Raw genomic sequence first — 23,100 nt, forward strand, 5'->3', positions numbered from 1 at the left:
TGTAGTGTATTTTAGTACTCCAAACTAATTACCAAAACATCAAAATTTTTCCAGAAGTAAGCCTATCCCAAATTTCGAAGAGATGTCAATTTCTCTATATTTTGATTTTACTCATAATTGCTCCTTATTAATCACAATAATTCTTTATTGGAGGTAAGAAAACGCTAATGAAACAGTTAATATTAACAAATATAGCTTACTCATGCATTAAGTAACAATGCAAACACTTTAAAAATCGTCAGAATGGTTTTTTGTTTGCGTGACTTGCGTCTGTTATGAAAAATCTTCTCTTATTTTGAACCACAAATAACGTCATGTCACAAAATTTTGCAAAATATTAGTTGAGTAAAAATGTTAGTGTATTGTGTTTTGCTATTCCAAACCAATCACTAAAATACAAAAGTTTCTTCTGAATTGTTACTAGTCTTTGAGAAATGTCACTTTTTGTGATTTCTCGTTTTACTCAAAATTGCCCTGTAATAATACGCATAATTCCTCATTGGACGAACAATCACACTGACAAAACGAAGGAATATACTCATACAGTGGCTACCATAGATTAAAAGGATGGAAACAATTCAAAAACACTCCAAAGTAGTTTTGTTTGCATGATTTGGGTCTGTAGCTTGTGTCTGTAACTTGTTTCAAACTGATATACAGATCACAGATATATCAAAATCAGCCATCAGGCAGATTACATTTGTGATGTTGACATTAATGATGATATTATACTCACTAGATCCACAATCAGTGAATTAACAGAACGAAACGAAAAGGAATTTGAGATTGCTTGCTGTAGCCAATAATGACTAACTGACACTGCAAAGATGATTGTTACTAACAACCAACTATTGTGAATTGAATGATGGATAATTGTGACGTCACAGTTAATAGGAAATTCCATAAAGAAGCTTGAAAAATATGATGCAGGAACTTTAAAAAGCTTAAAATGACATTTTTAAACGACACTTGAGGCAAATTAATGCCAGAAACATTTTGAATAAGGAATAAGGTGTAGGAAATATCAAAAAATCGGCTCAACTAATTTGTTGTTACATGGTGTAATCAACGCTCTGCAGTAGCAATATTTGTGGACTTTGAACGAGCCAACGACATTGTCTGGCGCAAGGGTCTTCTGTCAAAGAATTTTGTAATCGGTCTACGGGGTAAAATCATTAGGTTGTTGTCGTCATTCCTATCGTAGAGAACAGCTCAAGGTCGCGTGGGTATTGATCTGTCACAGACATTCGATATCGAGAGTCGAGACAGGCATTGTATACAGGGCAACGTAATCAATCCATTTTTTATCATGATTAACGACCTTCCAAGAGTGTCTTTCCATCAAGAACGCTCTGTTTGTAGACGATCTTGTGTCTGGGGAGTCTGGACTGAATCTGAACGAGGTATTCGACTCCTTACAGAACGACTTGAAATGTTTCAAACAGAGATGTGATCATTGGGAAATGAATGTCAATACAACAAAAACGGCGTCGGTTGTTTTTAGCAACAAAAGGAAAATACCAAATCCCCAATTTGAATACAATAAACAGAACATAGCGACAGCCGAATCGGCAAAGTACCTCAGGTTTATCTTCGACAAACGATTATTATATAAACTACATGTTCTATATAAATGCACCGCCCGATTAACTATCTGCGGATGATTTCGGGAACCTCTTGTGGAACTGCAAAAGAAATTATATGCTAACCTTGTATTGTAGTCTTATTCGATCTATAATTGAATATGGAATTGACGCATTTCATTTTGGTCACCGACGATATCTAGAAAAAGTCTAGCGGCCACAAAACAACGCGCTGCGGCTTTGTTGCGGAGGGATGAGGAGCACTCCAATCATTTCCATACTGTCTGCGCATGTGGGGAAATACCCCTGGACCTACGACACAGGTAGTTATGTATGAAATTCAGATCCCAGGTGAATGCTGATTTGCAGCACCCGTGGCAAGAGCAGCCTGTCTAGATATCGGGGGAGGAACAGTGGCCGAAAAGGAAAGATTCGTTTGCTTCAATCAAATTTCATATCGACCCAATTGCGACGAAAATGGATATGCTTTGTTGCAGTTGAGTGAAATACCCCATTCACCTTGGACGTTGCGTCGAGCACGTATAGATTTAACATTGACGAGTCTGCATTTTAAACAATGTAGTTCTTTGTTACCGCTAATCAATGAACATATCTGTAGACGATTCCCAGGATACTTGCGGATTTTCACTGAAGGATCAAAAACTACGACAGGTATTGAGGCAGCGTTAAGTGTATCGCGTACTACCAACTATCACTATCATAAAAGAATCGAGTTCCTTCACTGCAGAATTGGTGGGAATAAGCTTAGGCTGTGGAAAACAGCAATTTCAATCTACTAATACTTGTGGACTGTTTGAGCGGAATTCAAGCGATTGACAATTTTTATGGACGATCGCATCATATCATCGCACCAATTTTACAAACGATCCATCGGATATCGGAGGCAGGATACGAGATCGCTATTGTTTGGATACCTGGTCCTTATCAAATTCCCGGGAGTGGAAATTCAGCTGAATTGGCCGGACAACGAGCGAGTCAAGCTCGTTTGCAAACGAATGAATTCAAACCTTCTGTACAAGAAATCGCTGCTTCGCGTCGGAAGACGTGCGTCGAACTATGGAATAACCGCTGTTTACAATAGGAAGTGTCACAACAATATAAGGAATGTTTTCCAACGGTTTACCACAGAGCAGACGTGAATGGACTACCGAAAAGGTATCAAGCGATTTTGTTCTGACTGCAAACCGGACATTGCGGACTACAAGCGCACCAATTCAAATTAGGAATAGCAGATTCAGCCAATTGCTCAACGTGTGGTCAAGAAGAGAGTGTCACCCATTATTTATTGACATGTCGCAATTATGGACATCAGAAAAGAGTTCTCGAGGACACGTGTCGGAAAAAGAATATCGTTCACACCGTAAAGAACTTGTTGACTGACGCACATATTTTTTCCATACGTGGTGGAATTTGTTCTCGCTGCGAAGTCATACATTTGAGTTTAAATTTCGTAATGTAATGCCCACCCGTAGATGTTAAATGCTTTTTTGGATACGGCGAACAAAACCACTTGCGGTATAATCTTCAATCAACTATTAATCAACAACGACAACGGGGATCTTGCAATGTAGTTCTAGCTTATCGGTGTCATAATGATTTTTCATATATTAGCAATTTCATCACCCAAACTATATCAGAGGCCTTTATCAAGATGTAAACGCATGGAAAAAGCATAATTATCACTTCAGGCATGCCTGGAACAAGATGTTTGGTCATGACGAAGAGTCGAAATTTGCTACCGTAAATACTCTGAATTTTTTGTTTGTTATGGGGTATTCATGGTGTTTGTCGACTGCTATGGTCATTTACACCAGGCCGATATTCTTTGTAATTTCCGTAACTGCCGACTTATAGCACGGCCCACCTCTAGGCTTTTTGTAAGACACCGCTGACGCGGATGAGGTGGCTAGGAGGAGCCCAGGAAAAAGCATAATTATCACTTCAGGAATGCCTGGAACAAGATGTTTGGTCATGACGAAGAGTCGAAATTTGCTACCGTAAATACTCTGAATTTAAAATTGGTCGAAATTTATATTCAAGATTTCACGGCTTTTACTGGTCGGAATTGACTGAAAATTGGTGTGTAGCGTTTATTTTTAGGCAACCTGACAATTTTGTCATCAAGCGAGTTAAATTTGGAAAAAAAGTTATTTTTGAACAAGCCTAATGTACATATGCCGCTGGACAAGGAATATGCAGATGTAGGCTACGGCTTTCCAAGTCTTGCACCACCCCATGTTATCCCGGTAATGCTGAGCGCCAGGCTGCGAAGTCATAGATACCAGTGTTACTAATTAGATCTTTGATATGACCTATGGCTGTGAATTAAACCCACGGATCACCGATTACGAAGCCGAACGCTTCACTATCACGCTCCGGTCCGAGAATTCCCTTTGGGAACCAACATATTCCACGGAAGGAACTAGATGCCATGAAATTCTGGCTTTGTTGAACATGTATAAGCCTACGCCCTGTGATATAGGTATGATTAGACTACTTTGGACACCGCCACAATGCAGAAGTTTCCATATGTTGATATGCAATGACAGCGTGTTTATGATTTTTTCGACACCACTTGCTTACTTCAGTAGTATCTTAAGACTGGATATTCTACTTCTACTGAGCCGCTTCGAAAACACTTCCACTCGTACTTGGGTAGAATTTTATGTCACCATTTCTTCTACTTCAGTAACTTTGTTGACTTCTTTAACCACCTTTTGTAACAGCAATATGTGACCGAGCGAATTTACAGCACTAGTGATATTGGGTCTTCTCGCCAGTAATTATATTAGGTCGGGCACGCTGATCGTCAGACACACACTTACCCTTTTCCAGGATTAAAAACGATAGAATTTTCAAACCAAACAACTATCATAACATTTCTTTGTGATTTGCAACACAAAGTTACACCCCGCTCAGTCCGTCTTACGCAGAAATCTCACTGGCTCAACATCCATAGCAACGTTTTCTCTCCGTCATGACAACTGTTCGACAATACTGTTCTGGTATATTGCGTCTAGCGTAAAATGTTCATCGGCTGAACTTGGGTTAGCAGAGCTTTAAACCATATACGACGCTCATATAAGTTATAATTAATTATATATGAAAGTATGTATGTTATAGATTTCTTGCGCAATTTCGGAGACCTGCAGCGGCATTACACCCCCCTTCTCTGTGTACGGGAGCCGATTGGAATAATGTATATATCTTAACAGCTTATCGCACCATAAAAATACATGTAGCCTACAAATACGCTGCTGTTCGTTGATCGTTCCTGGTACTATTTACTACTACTGGGGCATGGTTCGACCTGCCAGCATCTGGATAGGCTGATATTTGATCCTCCACTTGAAATTATCGTACAACTCATTAGCCTTTACAACCTGGTCGTTGGGAGTCAGAAAACCTCATCAAGTCTATTTGATCCCTGAAGTGGTCGCCGTGACTAATGATATAGTAGCAACCAATGGTATATGTATTTTGGGCATGTCCAAGCTTATCCGCTTTCCTTTAAAGTTCATACACAATCATTAAGCTAAAGTTTGCACTAAAATGAGCGGCCTCAGATACAAATATCTTCACAAATATCTTCACTTGCTTATATTATTTAGCCTATATATGAAAGTATTTCTTGCGCTCGATTTGTATTTTTCTACTTCCGTTGTGTATGAAAGTATTAAACACGCTAATCAATATCAACCAATGACCACATATCAGTAGTAACTGCTTGAATTTTGAAAAATTACGGCCCCTGAGAATTTACCCTGTGCTATCACCACGACGCCGCCGCAATAGAAACATCCATGACGCATGAATATACACGAGATCGTAGCAATAGAACAGTGGTTCTTAACCTTTACCAAAATGCAGAACACTTATGTTGATCTGCAAGGCATCACAGAGCCCTACATTTTCGCCGAGTCATACAAATATACCACGTGACGATATACATCTGATACATCAATATAGATTGCTGGGGCGCAAAATAAACTACTCATAAAACCAGTGGTAAAAGTATACATCCATTAAAATATAAATTTCCACACAAAACGAAAACAGTATAATCTACGAATGGAGTGAAAGGTTCTGGCGCCGGAAACAGTGCCAGTTCAGCCCAATCGCCCTAAAAAACGTTATCTTGTCCCTCTCACTGCGTCGGATTATCAACCCAACATATGGTGGCTTCACCTCCAGACCCCTTTTCCGCATGCTAGAAGCCCGAGTTCATTGTTATGGGATATCACCGTACCTGTGATGAGGAGTCGAGCGAGGCGATATAAAATGGTAATGTTTAATTTATAACAGGGTTGTTAATATATCCGTCATCTCTAGATTTTGACAGGAAGGGATTTCGCATGAACATCATGTCGCATTCACGAATGTTTGCAGGTTTTCCACGAACGAGATTCATTTTGAACGTACCATCGCAACTAATTGAATAAACTATATATTATAAAGCAATTATATGGGTACAAATGCACGATATTCGGATGAACAGTAATTGCAAAGTCACTTTTTTGGGGGATTTAAAAGCATTACTAAATCTATAAGAATATCTGAGAAAAGTAGGCTACTCATTTACACTGTTATTATATATTTAGGTAGGAGAGCTATAAGGTTTATTTGGTGTCGATATTCAATAGAACTGTTTTGACCCTATCTGTAAGCGTGACTTGAGTTAACATAACTTATTGCGATTCGACACATCTTTCTAAGGTGACGAAAATGTTTAAATGGATGATTTCATTCAAAGTAACTAGAATAAAAACGCCGGAAATTTTCCACATATAAAAAATATTACTTGAGAAGTTGGGCAAGTTGCAAAAGTATGGAAAAAGTATCAAATATTGTATGGAAGAGTGTTGCTATGTGGTATGGTAAAGGGTTAAGTATGGTAAGGAACGATTGAGGTGGGTATGTAGTATGGAAATTCCCATTCCATATCGTACCTAGCCTAGGGTTGCCATACGTCCGGAATTTCCCGGACATGTCAGGAATTTCACTGTTGAAACTGCGTCCGGAAGGAATTTCTAAAATTTGCCTAAATGTCCGGAATTTTGAAGTAAGTTCATACTTTTTTCCTAAATCAACATAAATAATATCATTTTAGGGCAGATTTATGCTACATTAAATTTTTCTTCGCGCTGCGCGCGATTTAGTAGGTATCACGTATATTGGTTTTAATATGGAGACTACATACCTCGCAAAAGCTGCGATCAAAAATAAATAAAATTAACATTCAGTTACAGAAATAATCGCAATTACAAGATAACGGTATATTGATAGAGTCGGCTTAACCCGTTTGGACATGACCTTACGATATACAATTACGCTCCTTGCATTTTCGAAGTCATCATCCTCCACCAGCTTTACCGCTAACTCTGATCATGTGGGCGGAGAGAGGATCAAATTATACAGTAATATATAGAAGAACCAATATTATTGACATAATTCATGCAAATCATTTAACGAACAGATGCATATAGTAGGCCCTCATAAGTTGCATTGATTATCCTACTTTGGGCTCAAGATCAGTGTTTATTTGGGCGAGAGGGGGCTGAACAATGTGGCTTCGGCCCGGTTTACAACTTACAACACATAACGACATACTCCTGAACCGGATCGTGACCACTTCTAGTTGATAGACAAGGCTTTTCTGGTGTGACGTCATATTGATCAACAATGTGCTCATAGCTCATTTTGAGATCCGCTAGTGGGCGCTTAAAAGCGTCCGGAATTTGTGTTACAAAAATAGGGTAACCCGAACCTAGTCCTGGTTTTGACAATGTCTTTGTCTATAACAAGCTGTAGTGAATTAATTTTTGTGCACTATAAATATTATGTAACCAGAAGCATGGTCAGAAAGTGGATGTAGTCGCAGACAGGGTATCAGGGTATCAGCCCGCCTGAGCAGGTGACAGGCTGGAAAAAAATGTCGTTAAGTTGACTTTTTGCAATGACCGTCGCTGGATGGCAAAACCTTTCGGAATAGTCCCGTTGTCGCAATCTCAGTAGACAGTAGAACAAATTCAATGCGCAGAGGAATTCAAATCACCCTAATCAGATATCGCGTACGTCAGACATGTTTCGTAGAGCTGTGTTGCGAAAAATTGTGGTGTGCATGTTCTGTATGTCGTAAATGACCTTAAAATCGTTGCATACGACTTTAATATTAAAAATTAGTTCTAGTCATGTGTGAGGCTAGGGTAGCGAGATGCCACAAAAATTCAGATTTTGGTCGTTGTCTTAAAAGTTGCTTCAATGTTATTGAACTGTTTTGAAATTTAAAATTAGATTGAGCCAATGAGCCGAAACCACGCAATGTCGTGACTTTCCATAAGCCCTATGCACACTGGAGTTGGCGACGCTGTTGTGCAGCAATTGGAGAGAATCGCAGAAATTCAATGCACACCGGAGTCGCCGAGAGTCGCGATTTTGGCGGTCGCCGACGAAATTCTTTCTCTAATTTACGTCGGCGTACCGGTAGAACTATAGATAACTAACCTACGGATAGATAGCCAACAGCCGTCGTCACGCTTGCTTGCTCGGAGGAAAATACTGCTCGGCAATCTGAACTCAACGTAATTGCCAATCCCATAGCTGACGACCCGAGCGCTCAAATTGAATAAAGTTGATCTTATTTGAACGCTACTGTCGCACTGATTCCGAAAATATACATTCAAATCCGATCAGGGCAATGGAACCGCCTCGAAATACACCTCAAAGTCTGAAAATTGGCATTGTTCTGAACAATCGAGGACACGCAAGGGTTATTGTTATGGTCATTGTGGTGCGTCCATGCGATTGTCTGGAACAATGCCGATTTTCAGACTTTGAACGCTATTTCGGGCTGGTTCTTTTGCCTTGATGAAAGTTTAATGTATATTTTCGGAACCAGTGCGACAGTAGCTTTCTAATAAGATCAACTTTGTTAAATTTGAGCGCTCGGGTCGTCAGCTATGGGATTGGCAATTACGTTGAGTTCAGATTGCTGAGCAGTATTTTCCTCCGTGCAAGCAAGCGTGACGACGGCTGTTGGCTATCTATCCGTAGGTTAGTTATCTATAGTAGAACATGCGCTACTTTATCGGCGACATCGTGGCAGGTAGGTCCTCGAGTGATTCTCTGAGCTACCCATTTGCGTGATAAAATAGCAGGAGCTTATTCATTTTAGTGATGAATATGAATAGAAGAAAGGCAGCTATTTCAGTTAGAGAGAGAGAGAAAGAGATATGATATTCTTTCTCGCCTGCACCATCGAGATGCTTTGTCGACGGAGTTGCGATACGGCCCCACGAGGTCATCTAGTCTGCGCCCCCGTTTTTTTTCTCCTCCATGCTATCCGTGATTGCTGAGCGCCTAGCAGAATAGCTGCGGATACCATTTTTCGAGTCTTTGGTATGACCCGGCCCTACCGCTCGAGAAGCCGGACGCATAACCATTACACTATCTCGCTCTTAGAGCAATTTGTGCTTACTATTTTTGTCAGGAGCTATGTCCCTCTGCAGAAAGGTGAGTGAAACGTTATTATTGCCATGTGCGTGCTCCGTTCACGGCATATGCCTATTTGAAAGAAGTCAAATGCACAGATAGTCAGTTTATGTTTCTTTAGATCATATTGGGTACATGAATTGTGGACCGAAAGAGATCCTCAATCAGAGTTTGTGCTAGCAGAAAGCCTTTTAGCTGGTGGGGATCCCGAGAAATGCCACACGTATTTCAGGATGACCAGTTTAGAGTTCCACGCCTTACTGATGCTTATTCATGACAACATCAAACATGTTGACACTAATTTTCGCAAGGCTATTTCTCCAAAGAAAAGATTGATTCTGACTTTGAGGTTAGCATAAATTCATAATTCAGCTGTTGCCCTAAGCTCTGTGCAGTACCGGTACTACTGCAATTATACATTGCTCTAAACTCAGTTTTTGAATTTATTTTGCCTGAAGAATAGATCTCGGTAATAACAAAGGAAGCCATGTAATATTGAGATGATTTATGTTCGCATGTTGTCTAATAAGGTGTGTCAATTTATAGTCAAATAGGTGAGATCATGAAATAAGGTGTGGACAAGGCTTCCATAATTGCTGTTTCATCAATATGAACATTTCTGATCAGTGAAACAATATGATCTGACAGTGACATAGGTATGGATAGTAAATGTATATTGAAATATCGTTACGAATTTCTACTTCATCAAATATGTTTTTGTTATTTGAGCACAAAAATATTTGTATGTTCAGTGCAACAATAATCATTTTTCAGATACCTTATCACGGGAGCCGATAAAGTACAACTGTCCTTCTCCTTCCGTGTTGGTCATACGACAGTGGGCGTAATTTTTGATGAGTGTTGCAAAGCAATTTGGGCTAAACTCGCACCTATTGTTCTTGCGCCCGCCTCTACCACGGACTGGCTTCGAATTGCTTCTGAATTTTCAGATATATGGCAATCTCCCAACTGCATTGGTGCCCTTGATGGGAAGCATATAAAGATTAAAGCGCCACTGAATTCTGGCAGTGATTACTATAATTACAAAGGTTTTTTCTCTATTGTTTTGTTAGCTGTATGTGACGCTCAGTATCGATTTACCCTGGTTTCTATCGGAGATTGTGGTCGTCACAGTGATGGTGGTGTATATTCCAATTCCACTATGGGCCGTAGATTTGAAAATGGCACATTGGGTATTCCATCGCCTAGCCTTTTACCATCCTCCGACATAATCATGCCGCATTACTTTGCATGTGATGATGCATTTCCATTAAAAGTGGGAATGATGAAACCATTTCCTGGTCGTTTTTTAGATGCCAACAAAAAAAATTTCAATTATCGCTTGTGTAGAGCAAGACGTGTGACTGAAAATGCCTTTGGGATACTTGCTGTACGTTTCCAAATATTTTACAGGCCTATAAATTGTCATGTTGATCGTGTTAAAGCAATCGTGCAAGCTGCTGTTGTGCTTCACAATTTTATACAGAACAAAAATGGCTCAAGGTTGATGTCATCATCAGCAATTCAAGGGGATAATGTGAATAGTGATAGTCATGTGTTGGATGGAAATTGGCGCTGGGCAATCCCGGAAAATGTCAACTTGCACCAACTCTCTTCATTTGGCACAAATTTTCATACTCGAGATGCTGGCTTCTACAGATCTCAGGTATTGAAGTACTTCCTGACAGTTGGTGCAGTTCCCTGGCAACAGAACCAATGACTATTCTTGTGCATTGAGTAAATTGCAAATGATTCGTGAAGTTGAGAAGTGCACAACTGCACATTGATGTATTGGCATTGAAAGTGAATAACACTTCTCGTTTCTCATCATTCTGTTGTTGCTGCAATTGATCATCTGTTGTTGTTGTTTTTAATAGTCTCATAACAGAGTTTACTACTGATTATGGATATTGAATTCAATAGAAGATTAATTGATATGATCTCACAACATACCTGCCTTTGGAATGTTCAGTTACCAATTCATAAGAAGCGGCACAAGTTTGATGAGGCTTGGACCACTATTGCCGAACAACTTTCTACCAGCAGTAAGAATTTTTGTTGCATGCCTAGTTTTTTTGACGATTTTATTTATTTGTTGATGTTGCAACTCCCTTCTATATTTAACGTAGAAATTATCCAATGGATTTGTTACAAAGAGCGTCATTTTACATCTGTATCCTGATAATATATCAAGTGTACTGTTACTTGAACCACACCTTTTGTACTTATTCATGGTTTACATTATGACTGTCTTCATTCCAGTTGATGTATGCCAGAGACGATGGAATAGTCTACGCACTCAATACGGAAGAAAGCATAAAAAGCAGCAAGATGTTCCCTCTGGGTCATCAACTCAGCCACCAGAAACATGGCCATACTATACCCAGCTGAGTTTTATTGATTCCGTTATAAAACACAAGGAGTAATGACAACATCCATATACATTTATTGGCATTTGTTTTAATTTCCTGTCTTAACTTCAGAACTGTGGACAATTTTCTTATTCTGACTGAAGCGGAGACTGACACATCTGCTGCTCATACCTCCGTGGAAAGAGATGAATGTATGAACTGAGTTTTCTTTATACTCGACTGTGTATGAACTAATTTGTTGCACTAGTGGTTTCAGAGGATTTACCAAACACCGAGACGCCAAAAGACACACCAATATCCCAGGGGGAGCACTTCAGTCTTCGAAAGAGGCCTTGCAGCAATGGAGTGGATAGAGGCAGTGTCCAAGTGACCATTTTGACTTGATATATTCATTCTAAATGTTGTGACCAGACATATTGCATGTAGATTTTAGTGTACTCAATACTCATCCAACTAGTCGAGTGAGAGATGATAGAAGCTGACTCGGCTATCCGAAACTTTCAGTTTTATGAGTGCCTTCTTAGTAAGGGGTAGTTCATGGCAATTGGCAGAGTATTTATGACCCATCCATAATATATTAATAAGAGTTGAAATTGTTAACGTAATTGTGTTATAAGAGGCATATATGGCGTGGACAGAAAGATGAACTGTCTTCTATTAGTAGTACCATTGTTGCAGGAGAGATGGTTTTACTGAGCCCTATGAAGTGTATGGCCAGTGTTGTTTGCTATGTTGGGATGTGCTTACATTATGTAACTAACCCTTTATTCATATATTTAGGTGGAGATGATGAAGATGTTGAAAACTTCTACTGAAGAAATACAAAGAAGGCCTGATCGCTTTGAAAATTTCGGCAAATTTATTGCAAGCCAGTTGAGAGCTATGCCTGAAGAAAAAGCAAATGATATCATGAAAAATATATCTGTTTCACTCTTTGAGTGACTCAGAAATCCGTGAATGTCTGATGTATTGGTGTCCACTGTCCGTATACTACCAGGGCCGCTAGAATTTATCGCCGTTAGATGTCGCGAGAGTGAGCGATTATCGCGATCAGTGTGCACTAGGTCACGATTTAGCGAGTCGCCGATAGCGAGAATCGTGTACGACAGGGTGATTCCCCTGTCGCCGTCGGGTCGTGAACTCAGTGTGCATAGGGCTATACTCTTCTCATTTACTCGTGAGACACAATATAAGAAATCGTAAAAATAAACAGAACACAAGTTTGGGCTACGTATCATAAGATAGCGAGCTCTAATGTGCCTACCCTCCTTGATCGGTTTGGAGCTTATTTTCAAAGCCACGAGGCAAATGCCTTAACACGAACATGTGGATTTTTTCACTCTTTCGACGAACTGGAGCCTCCAGGACCTTTGTCATCTCTCAAAAACGATTTCAGCCAGCATGCAGTTTTCACTCGTGAACAATACGCTGTGTTTTGGACCAAACAACTTGTTTTTCGGAGAAAAAGTTTTAGTGAAATAGCTGACATGAAAACGAGGAAAAGGAATTGCCTTTTTAAAGATACACTCGATGGCCTAAGCTATAGTAGCAAATTAATTGCACATATGAACAAAATATTGTTAGGTATCTTCATCTATTTGTACCACAAATTTCGGTTGGTAAGTGCGAATGACATTTATTTTCCTAAAAAAGTGAGAATGGAGCCCAAAAAGGTTGAAAAGCACCGCATTATACCATTACGAGTGCAAATTCACTGCTGTCTGTAAACCGTTGTTTATAAAAGAGGTGTGTTTTAATTATCACGGCACTCCATCAATTTTAAGTTTGCTATTTCAGAAAATGGTTCAACCGCGGGTAATACGACAGGACAATATTTGTTGTGCTACTTCATAATAATGGAAAACTCATTCGACATCGCACTCTTGAGGCCACCAGTCAGGAAAGCTCATTGAGTATATTTTCCTCCTGGAGTGATTTCATCGTCGTCACCGTGGGCCTCCTTATACTGGTAGCAACCGATTGGAAATAGTATTCGGGCATGTCTATACTCATCCACCAATTTTGATAAGTGCTCTCTTAGCCTTATCAGCCCACAGACTCTCCACGTAAATTTCTCTATGGCGTTTGGACATGTCAATAACTTTCGGTTTGTGGACATCATGGGTAAACACAACATGGTTAATGTGTAAACAATATTTTTGCCATGTGTTTGATTTGTCCCTCGCCCCGCCCACTGTTTATCAAACAACAAAAAACACTCATCGGTAATAAATATAACCTCAGCCGCGTCCTACGATATCGTAGGCCCCGCCTCAGTCATCAGTGTATTCATGAATGTAGTTGGATCGCAAGCCCCGAAAATATATACCGTGATTTATCATACAGAGGTGCCACAATGCAACATCCCTGAAACAGTATCCTGCACCGATCATACGCAGGAAGGGTTTAGTTCCGTACAACATACATCAAGAGGCACTGAGCTTTAGATATGATTCGGTCTTAAATTTAAGTTCGATATGTGTCATGTGTCATGTAAAAATTATTGGCATGTAGTTCTCCTTTCGATGATTAATGCAATTCAATTTATTGGATTCTAATAATTGTGGTCTCGTGGCCATGATAAGAAAGTGGCCAACATTATAGAGTATTAACTAGTAAATATAATTTTACCACATGTGTTGATTTTAATGTGAATACCCCATCCCCCAACGAAATTCCAATTTTATTAATTTATATAAGTAGGATTTTCGGGCCAGCCATTACCGCGCCACGATACTCCAATACTTAAAAAGTTTCGATAAACATGTGTAGCCGTTCGGTCGTAATCTTCGCTATCTAACTGAATGTGGCTAAGTTACTTCAGGTTCGACTGGACCCAGAGACACATTGCAGATACGACGGATGTATTACAACGAAGGCAGGAACAATAAACACATCAACACTTCCAATCCAAGACTTAACACAGTAACAACTCCACACAAAGATACTCCAAGACCAACTCCATACCAAGAACCAACTACAATCCAAAGACTAACTCCAATCCAAACCCAACTACATACCATACAAAAGACGAACTCAATCACTTCCTCTTTCCCAATACCGCATGCTACCCTACGCATGACTGATCTTGCAACCAGATAGTCCGGAGTCATTATGGCTCCGGAACCGAGCGGTTACACATCCCCGTGCCCAAGTTGAGTGATCTAGTAGCAAATATCACTCACAAGCGACAAGAGGGAGCACGAAAAGAAATGAAATGAGTATAAAAATGGCCAGAATATGTACAAAGAAGAACTATGATCATGCAAAACCAGTGACAACGTCCTACAATCGTCAATAATACAAAATCTCACAATATCCACCAACAACGTAAAGGCAGCCACCACAACATCTTCAAAAGGTCACTCAGCTGTCAAAAATACAAAACAACAGACACAATCCAGCAACAACGTAAAAGTAACCATTTGCCATAGACGGTTTCCAACAACATAACACCGTGCGCCAAAAACCAAGCCAACAACAAACAAAAACACGAGGTGTCAATACCCATCAACAATAGCAGTTCATTATCAAACCAAGATCACAGTTTCAACATCTCAACATCAGGAGCGTAGTCCAAGGCCAGTGTCAAATCCCAATGACCCACCATCTCATTCAAATATCTCTCAAAGTAAACGCTTTACGGTGTGAGGGCTCCTTTATATTCACATTGAAACGTTCAATGGCCAGCTTACAGTCCACCAACAACTTCAAAGTACCAAATATATCCAATACAATACTTCGCTACCAAGCAAGCCCTTGTTTCCAATTGACGAAGCCACTGTAGCACTTTCACCTCCACAATCCTCATTCAATTGTTCCTCCATCACAACTCTTTCTTCACCATGACCATCATCATCATTTGTCTCGTCACACGATTTCAATCGTACCATGACTACCATCCCTGATCCAATATCTTCAACAACCGGCGCAGTAACAGTCTCTTCGGAAACCGAATCCATTGTACTCTCGCATGCCAACATATCATGAACGATTCCCTCTACATGCGGTTTTTCAAAATCCTCCTCTTCTAAGGTCACATCAACAACATAGTTTCCAACAGACGAGCATACCGACACATGTTCCAAGCCATCACGTGCCACATTATCCACTTTTCCAGCACGAGTATCCAATAACTTCACAATTTCTCGTGCTTCCTTCCCAAGTCTCCCTTTTGCTAACTTGTTGAAAAAACGTAAAAGCACAATTTCTTCTTTCCTCTTCAATAACTGTCCACCGCATCCGTCTCCTACTGTAAGCGGCATCTCTATACCGGGTCCAGCATCAGGGTGCGTGCTCGCCATTTGTAGCCGTTCGGTCGTAGTCTTCGCTATCTAACTGAATGCGGCTATATTACTTCAGGTTCGACTGGATCCAGAGACACATTGCAGATTCGACAGATATATTACAACGAAGGCTGGCACAGTAAACACATCAACACTTCCAATCCAATCCTTGACTTAACACAGTAACAACTCCACACAATGACAATCCAAGACCAACTCCATACCAAACCCCAACTCCAACTCCATTCCAACTATCTACAAAAGACTAATTCCTATCCAAACCCAACTACATACCATACAAAAGACGAACTCAATCACTTCCTCTTTCCCAATACCACATGCTACCCTACGCATGACTGGTCTTGCAACCAGATAGTCCGGAGTCATTATAGCTCCGGAACCGAGCGGTTACACATGATACTTCGCAAAGTGTGCTGCCAAAACATCAGCGACGAGGAAAGCTTGGCCGTAAATGTCCTCGGCATGTTGGCCGGGACCTTTAAATATGTATAAATAACCTCAATTGTCAATTATTCATGTTCATATAAGCGCCTAATCACAGTCCGAGTCTGATGATGCAAGAAATGTGAACCTGTGCGTCTCACGGAAATGGTTTTTCTTTTAGGAATTATTGGGCGATACCAACATTTTCTGACTATACATTAGCCGGGAATTCGTGAAATACCAACATCAACAGATCAAATATTAACAACGGGCGTCCTTAGATGTATAACTAATGATCGCACATCATCAACGCGCACTGCGTTTTTGAAGACACCAGCTCCTTCATGGGTTAACTGATCAGTGATCACGTAGGCTGAGAAGGATCCAAAAGGTATGTAAGTACTGGTATCATCGAAAAAATTCGGCCATGAATTCGAAAATTTCTTCGCGTGACTAATAACAAACGCGGTGCCGTCCTAAAACAACAAATTGTGCACGTCGAGTAGATCTGTCGGTGACGTCTGCCCAGAATTTTGGTTGGAGCTGTCGAAATGCTGTATCGGACATGAATGTGCCTTTGGATATGTATGAATGAACTGAATGACAGCAACTTTGAGTGGCCAATACTTTTATGCACAATCACATGAATGACAGAAATATATTTCATTCAATTAACAGGTTGAAATGGACCGCTTTAATCACTTGATCTGTAAATAATACCAAGAAAATACCGAATAAAAACAATTAACTCTAATGCGCTAGACCGAAGGTTGCATCCACTGTATCAAACTTAATTCCAACTAAAATTTAACTAACACTCATTCGCTCAATTGATCAACGTTTCGATGTATTTTAGGACGTAGGTAAAATATATGTCACATGGATTTTTTCTGATATGTCGGCAATTTTCCAGTATTAGATGAACTTTGCCTTACTACCCCTTAGCGTTACTACTTTTCGATTATATAGAAAACACCCGAGTACTCTACAAATGATTACACTGGTCTGCACGACTGTTGCGCAAGGACTTCTTTGGGAAAATTCCACCTAATTTGGGGGTGCTGAATACGAATCCGACGTTATTTTTGCTCCATCACGTCGCGTTTTTGAGATATTATGTATGTTGAATATTTCAACTTTTTCAAGGTACTCGGGTAGATTTCGGCTACTTGCAGTACTTACTGAAGTGGAAATGTTGAATGTTGGACTTGAGAGCTTCACTCCTCATAGAAGTCGAACACCGTAGGAACGATACTCTTCTGAACAATCCTTTCACGATTGCAGAGCTTGAGAAACCACTGAAGTCGAAAAAAGACACGTCCCCGGGACATGCCACTCTTTGCTATTCCATGTTCAAAAACTTCCTGCCAGATGCCATACTCAGGATGCTTTCGGTGATAAATAACTCATGGTGCAATGGGACTGTCCCTCGCAGCTGGAAGCACTCGATTGTTATTCCAATTCCCAAAGGAAACAAGGACCGATCAGACCCACAGTCATATCGTCCTATAGCCTTAACTAGCCACCTCTGTAAAGTGATGGAGACGATGATTATGAAGCGACTATATCGGTATCTAGAGAAGAACAGCTTACTCCACTCAGCTTAAAGTGGCTTTCGTCGGGGACGGCGGGCCCTGGATCATGTGCTGCGATGACTCGATGCCACTCACAAAGCTATCCATAATGGAAGATCGGTTTTAGCTGTCTTCTTAGACATCGAGAGAGCATATGACATGGTGTGGAGGGCTGCTGTCATCCATAAATTACGGGAAATGGGTATTTCGGGGCCTTGTCTTTCTTGGATCAACAATTTCATACACGACCGTACTTTTCAAGTTCGAATCGGGACAACGTTATCCGACATTTTCATCACAAAAAATGGTATACCACAGGGGAGTGTGCTTAGCCCTTTGTTATTCAGCATTATGATAAATGACCTCCCAACAGTTATCGAGTCAGCCATGGGACTCTATGCGGACGATTGTGCCATTTGGGAGACCGGTCTTGCTGCTGACCAACTTGCTCAAAACATTCAGTAATCCCTTGATCAGATCCATCGATGGTGTGTAAAGTGGGGTTTCATGTTATCGGTCGAGAAAACCGTAGCAATGGTTTTCACGGAAAAGCGAAATTATGTACAACCTGTACTAAGACTAGGAAGTCATCAGCTGAGGTATGTGAAATCCTTCAAATATTTTGGTGTCGGCTGTGAAAAAGGTCTCAACCATCAGATACACACATCTAACGTTGCATCCGAATGCGCAAAGCGCATGAATTTACTCAAAATGGTATCCGGCACATTTTGGGGGGCATCCACTCGAACGCTATTAACCCTGTAAAGGAGCCTGATAAGATACATCATAGAGTGTGGCATGGAAGCGTACTTCTTCGCACCGAAATCACACCTCACGAAAATAATTGCAATCCGCAATCAAGCTCTGAGTCTTTCTTGCGGTGCCATGTCGAGCACCCCTATATGCGTATTAGAGGCCCCGTGTAACGACATGCCCCATTTTCTCAGGCACCAATATCTTTGTCTCAAGTAGGGGAGATGTGGTACCGATGGATCACTAGGACCGAAAATACTTTGAAAATTCTCTATGATAATTCCATGATTACACTCCGTGAACTTGTCTACAATTGCATGCTGGCAAAATCTTTCCTCACATAGAAAAAAATTCGACGTGAGCGAGCAATGGGGTCTCTCACAGATGGTTTTTGTTTTAGGGGGTGTAAACTAAATTTATATCGACGTATGCATTTTTCTTTGTAACCTTCAACACGAACAAACCACCAATCATTTTTAGTGTGAAGTGTAGGGCTTGTATCAGGGTATGTAATGGCACCTATTATTTTTTTCAGTGCTTTCCTTGAGTGGACTTTTTTTCGATTAATGTATAAAATTCGTAGGGTGGGGACCGACGATACAATAGCCAAATCAAGCAAAATAATCAAGCATACTAATCATGAAAAAAATGAAACATGCATACGTACAGAAAATCTTTATGTAATAATTGCATATGATGTTTTATCGCTATAACGAGGTATTTGGAAGTCACACTGTCGATTTTCGGGCAATATGTATGTACCCTCAAATTTATAAGTCGGAGCCTAAATCGAAAATTGATTTTATGACAACATTTGAGTTAATATTTATTGTATTTTTTGGCAGTTGTCACCAAACATTCTTCTTTGGCTTGCTGTAGCTTAGATTATAATACTGAGCAAGAAAAGTAGTTACATTTGAGTTTTTTAGGGTATATGTGTCATAGGTCCCCGGGTAGTGTGTCATTGGACCCACCGGGTGGGGACCGATGACACGTTCGAGCAACAAATTTTGAACGTCCATAAATATTTTTTGAAAAGACGGATATTCATGTATATGTGCGCGATAGCTAGAACTTGTATCGAAGTGATGAGCCAGCAAATGATCTGCTGTTTTCGGCTGAACATTTCAGGGCCAGCGATCATTTTCCGATTTTTGATCCATCGGTACCACATCTCCCCTACATTTCCAAGATCAGAACACAACAATCAAACCCAGCACGTAGTTTATTGGAGGGTTCATGGGAGGAAATTTACAATCTACTCTCAGACCGATTTGTGACTTTCAATCTCTTATCCCGACTTCAAATATTGGATGATTTGCAAGTCAGAGGTAACCACCCTCTTACCAAATGCCCTTGGTTATTGAAATGCGCTAGGATTGATACATCGTTGCAAACAGCCCTCAGACGCGATCCACCACATCGCATTGTCGATGCTATATTCAGAGATTATATTTTTGAGCAATACCCCAACAAAATGCTAATTTACACCGATGGATCTAAAAACAACAACGGTGCTGGGTACTCCTTCTACATCCCCGATCGCAATATAAAAACATCAAAAGTATGTTTTAAACTCCTATCAATCTTCTCAATTGAGCTGAGAGCAATATTCGATGCACTGATATGGATTTCAGAAAATTTCATCGAGCGAGTTTCTATTCTGAGTGACTCTTTGAATGCATTGATGTCGTTGAAAAACCATCTTGGCGAAAATAACTATATTACCAATCAAATATTAGAACTAACTCACCATCTCTTATGGATGATCTCAATAACAATATTTGATCTGTTGCTGTTGTACGCTGGCCGTAATTTCACTAACTAAAGCGATGTTCGATTAATTTATGAGAATGAGAAAAATACATGCAGACAAAATCTGAGGTGATAGGTATATCCTGACGCAGTGACGTGCGGTAAGGTTAATGGCTGGTGAGGCACGGACCCCCTACCCACACACACACACAAACACGCACGCACATAAAGTAGCCTACCTGATAAAGAGATCCAAAATATGAATAACTACAGCAGAGGGTATTGAGAGCATTTTCTTTGCACACCGATAGCCGTTGCAATTCCACATTACGCAATGCACGTAGGAATGGTCGCTACTGTGCTAAATGGGCAAGTTTAGACGGATATTAATTACTATCTCTTCAGGTACCGGTATAAATTATTCGAAGCATAAAGCAACTACCATGCAGCCTATGCAAGTAGCTATCACATACCACCATTTAACGGAAAATAAATAACAGCTACATAAGTAAGAGAATGTATTTGCTCCAATACGTATTGGCCGTCGCTACTACATAATTTCTACCAGACAGTCAAGACTGTAGTATTCCGAAATCGATAGCGCGTTTCACTGTGCTGCGATTGTCCAATTGTCAATGAATAGTGTATGTGGCAAATTCGTCTGTGCCTCACCTGGCCATTGTTTCGCTGCGATGGCATTGTTTGTAATAAAGCCGAATGTTACCTTCCTTAGGGATTTTGAGGGGTTCTGGTGGTCTGACGCTGTTAATATTTGAATTTTCGGAATCAGTGTGACGATAGCATTTGATTGATACCAGTTGTTATGAATTCCGAGCTATTTATGATGAATTGCATTGTCGCAGGTGAGGGACGACCCGCCCGTGCCTCGCCTGTGCCGCAACTCTCCTTTCACGCAGTATTTTTTATTAATAATTATAAAAATTGATGATGTTGTGTGAAAAAATGTTCAAATTTAATTATTTATGAACATCGATGTAAAATATCAATAATTATCGACTCATGGAAGGTTTTCACAATTTTCACTTATTCGCCCTGACGACAGGTGAGGCACTGCCTCACCTGCCTCATTGGACCGCACGTCACTGTCCTGACGACAGAATCGGATAAAGCAACCGAAAATTAACCTAAATCAATCATTAAAGTGTTTGAGGCATTTTTTCAATTTGTAGACGAGTGTCGTTTTATGGGTCGAAAATAACTTCTGATTGAACAAAGATGGACAATTACAGGATTCAAGTTAACCGAAAACTCATTCTGTAATACAACAACCCAGGTTTCTTGATAGATTATTTCACAAACAATATTTGATCTGTTGCTATTGTGTGCTACCGTGATATCACTAACGAAAGCCAAAATTTGATTAATTTTTGAAAATGAGAAAAATTCATACGTAAAATATCTGACGTGATGGAGAAATTTTGTGCACAGAATCGGATTCAGCAACCATAAATTAGTCTAAATCAATCAATCATGTTTTGTAAGTGAGACTTCGACAATAACCGCAAGGTCTTGGTCAAGTTTACTCGGAAGAGGCAAACGACATATACTGAAATTTAGTGTATATGTAGTAGGGATGGTGTGAACGTGGGGTTCACGTTCGCGTTCTGTGTGTGAACCTCAGATATTTAGAGGTTCACGTTCACAAACGAACCTTGGTAGGTTCTGCACTGTGAACCTTTTTCAGATATTACAATTTTCTCTTCATTATAACATCTTTGGTTGATATTTATTGCATTTCAACTGCAGGCCACTATATGCATGGCGCTGACAGCATAAAAAATCAACACTAAACGAGCATGCACCTTGACAATCTCAGAAATGTTACTTGCTTTGTTACAAAAGTTTGCTCGAATATTTCGTGACGCTCTGCTGTGAGCTTGACCCGCAATCACACAACGCCAAGACCGAAATACACTACATGTGGGTATAGTCAGCGAATGATGCTTATTCAACCCATCAATGAAATTGATATCGTTGTCAGATGTACAAAATCTAGCAGGCGGACTGGGTCAATCTTGATTTCATATGTTTATAGTATCATTAAAACGAAATCCATGCGATTGGGGTGTTGGCTATTGATGTATAACTTGTCAATGGGGTAATATCGATAGCAAGTATAGGAACCCTTTTTACACTCTGCTCGATATCAACGTAACAATACTGGCACCCCGAATACATTGTCCGGTCTGGCCTAGTCCGTTAAAGTGTAAGCTTATATTCCCTTGCAAGTCCTCGTCGAAATTGTTGGCAAAGGGACGGAAGATATTGATTTTTGGGGATTATTATAAAATTTTATTGCCCCAGATGATACATTTGGCGACGTTAAAAACGTCAATATGTACTTCAGCATTGTGGCATTATGTGGACGGAGTCGTCCTTAGGTATCGTGTGCATTATAGGCTATCACTTTACTGAAATGTAGGGTTGGAATTACGAATATGACGTCACGTGACGTCATGAGGTTCACGTTCGTGTTCACACAGAACCTTTCAAAAAGGTTCGCGTTCACACGAACCTGAACCTTTCAGAGGTTCACACCATCCCTAATATGTAGGCCTACCACAAAAAAATGATACTCAATGCATTACCAGTGTCCGGTGACCGGACGCATTGCATAATATATGGCTTCAGATAAATATTGTTCTTCAGATTTCCAGCGGCATAAGAATTTCAGTTGATGATCAGCGTGCATATGCGTTACGTGACAGCTTCGTCTTCGCAAGTCTTCGGTTAGCTGCCGCTTTGCCACTCAAGTAGCAAATATTTTTTATTGACACGTCTGCAAACATATATCACTGAA

At 40.2% G+C, this 23,100-nt stretch overlaps 1 protein-coding gene and 1 long non-coding RNA gene across 2 annotated transcripts in view; both read left to right on the forward strand.

Annotated features, from left to right (window-relative positions):
* The window catches only part of LOC145438132 (uncharacterized), a 235,280-nt gene extending 220,610 nt beyond the window's left edge, over positions 1 to 14,670 (forward strand). The window contains exon 2 of the long non-coding RNA XR_013914846.1: positions 14,283 to 14,670. This is a non-coding gene — a long non-coding RNA (uncharacterized LOC145438132). The remainder of the gene's footprint in view (positions 1 to 14,282) is intronic.
* LOC145437025 (uncharacterized) lies at positions 10,996 to 12,629 on the forward strand. Its single transcript, XM_080314193.1, has 5 exons — positions 10,996 to 11,140; positions 11,358 to 11,517; positions 11,579 to 11,658; positions 11,715 to 11,833; positions 12,248 to 12,629. Exons 1-5 carry the CDS (start codon positions 10,999 to 11,001, stop codon positions 12,407 to 12,409), a joined length of 663 nt encoding a protein of 220 aa, XP_080170319.1. The 5' UTR covers positions 10,996 to 10,998; the 3' UTR covers positions 12,410 to 12,629.
* Positions 14,671 to 23,100: the final 8,430 nt, after the last annotated feature.

The sequence above is a fragment of the Botryllus schlosseri genome, chromosome 4, assembly GCF_051294905.1.
Source record: "Botryllus schlosseri isolate E-star chromosome 4, Bs_hap1, whole genome shotgun sequence".
In the NCBI taxonomy this organism is placed as follows: domain Eukaryota; kingdom Metazoa; phylum Chordata; class Ascidiacea; order Stolidobranchia; family Styelidae; genus Botryllus; species Botryllus schlosseri.

Bases quoted from the DNA above. Each gene is read 5' to 3' on its own strand.
- LOC145437025 (XM_080314193.1), top strand. From the start codon at position 10,999: ATGGATATTGAATTCAATAGAAGATTAATTGATATGATCTCACAACAT. The intron at 11,141-11,357 runs GTAAGAATTTTT...TCTTCATTCCAG, and splicing joins CGAACAACTTTCTACCAGCA to TTGATGTATGCCAGAGACGA. The intron at 11,659-11,714 runs GTATGAACTGAG...TTGTTGCACTAG, and splicing joins CTCCGTGGAAAGAGATGAAT to TGGTTTCAGAGGATTTACCA.